The 1,634-nt window shown below is 66.0% G+C and overlaps 1 protein-coding gene across 1 annotated transcript in view; it reads right to left on the reverse strand.

The window, feature by feature from the left end:
- The window catches only part of LOC127749070 (uncharacterized), a 7,369-nt gene that overhangs the window by 1,572 nt on the left and 4,163 nt on the right, over window positions 1-1,634 (reverse strand). Inside the window, exons 2-3 of the mRNA XM_052265684.1 lie at window positions 394-727; window positions 23-302 (exon numbers count right to left, since the gene is read on the reverse strand). Of these exons, the coding sequence (XP_052121644.1) occupies window positions 23-302; window positions 394-726 (613 nt within the window). The 5' untranslated portion in view covers window position 727. The remainder of the gene's footprint in view (window positions 1-22; window positions 303-393; window positions 728-1,634) is intronic.

Consider the following 1,634-nt stretch of genomic DNA (forward strand, 5'->3'; position numbering starts at 1 on the left):
CCCCCCCCAGTGCGAGACTCACGCAGGTCGTGGTCACGGCCGCGGAGCACCCAGTTGTCGGAGCACTGCAGGACCCCGTGCGTGATCAGGACGGGTCCCTTGGGCTGAACCTTGTCCCCCGCCGGCTTTGGGGCGCGCCTCCCCTTGTCGTCCTCGTCCAGGTCGCCGTCGTCGTCCGCGGCCCGCGGCCGGGCCCCGCCGCCGCGGCCCCGCGGGATGCGGATCAGCATGGGCATGTAGCCGTCCTGAGTGCGCACGCGGTAGGTCTCGACCGGGTAGCCCTCGCGCCTGATGAGCTCCTCCTGCGAACAGACAAGGCGCGTCAGTGCTGCTCGCGGCGCGGCACGGGGCCGGGCGGCACGGGGCCTTCGGGTTCGGGGACGAGACACGCACCGTGGTCATGATGGTCTGGGGGTCGTGCAGGGTGCCGCCGCCGATCCACAGCCTGTTCAGGTAGCGCGTCAGCACGGCAGACGGCAGCAGGCCGAGGATGGTGCTCTCGAGGAAGCCGACCTGGGAGGGCCGGGTCGACGACGACGATGACGGCCCGAGCGCGAGACCTACGGGTCCCAGCGGCAGGTCGGCGTGGTTGGCCTGGTCGGCGGCGTGCAGCGAGCTCGACCCGGAGGGCGCCCTGGAGGACCGCGCCGTGGACGCCGGCCTCCTACCGGCCGCGGAGCAGAGCGCGAGCTGGGCCAGCAAGGGCAGCCACCACCACGTCGGCATCCTGGGGACACGAGCGGAGGGTGGTGTGAGGCTGCCTAACCCGCGGCGCGCACGCGAGCACGCCGTTGTGATGCAGCGGCCAGAGCCGGACTTCCCTCCCCCCCCCAAGCGACCCTGACTCAGTTTTCCGTTGGTCATCTCTCCGTCGCACTGCCGCAAACTGTGGCTGCTCACGCCGTCGGCCCCTCTCTGTCTCTCTACTCCGTCAAAATGGTTAATTATTTCACTCGAAGTTGACGATGATGGTCATGTGCCGCTCCCATTACCGCTCTGCCGGCCCCGACTTACCCTTAACCTAGTGGTGTTTTGCGTGCCGGGCGCCATTTGTGCCGAGGCATTGTCTGTCCTCGCTCTTGAGACACCTCGCCGGCGCGCCCCAAGCGGCTGTCCACCTCTGGGGTCGTCCAGAGAGTACTTCCGTCATTCGCCGTTACGAACGTTTCAAGTTCAGCCTCGAGAAGCTCTCATATCATCCGACAGGTAGGCAATATCTTGTCTGCAGTGCATGCGTGTACTGCGGGGTGGCCTATCCCTAGTCTTGCAGGCGCGTAGCTCCTGTCGAGCTGGTCGAGCTCCGATCGAGTCTGAGAAAAGTGGACGTAAAAAAAACATCTGGATCTGCGATGAGCGGCTGCCCACGATGGAAGTGGTAGTTTGCCCCCCTCCCTCGTCTCTCTCCGAGGCACCCGGTTGCTCGCCCGTTCGGTACCGACCGGCGGACACCCGTCGTCGGCAAGTTTTCTCCGCAGCGATAAGTTAATCCCTCGCTTATTTTGATCGGACGCCGGGGGCGCCATTTCCTTTCCCCCCTCATAGTGAAATTACTATCACGTACTACTCCCTGCCCGCGCCGCCCCGCCCCGCTCACCCCGCCGCCCTGTCGAACGTGCCATGGGTAGTGTACCCGC

The sequence above is a fragment of the Frankliniella occidentalis genome, unplaced genomic scaffold (genome assembly GCF_000697945.3).
Source record: "Frankliniella occidentalis isolate FOCC.00 unplaced genomic scaffold, Focc_3.1 Scaffold29, whole genome shotgun sequence".
NCBI lineage: Eukaryota > Metazoa > Arthropoda > Insecta > Thysanoptera > Thripidae > Frankliniella > Frankliniella occidentalis.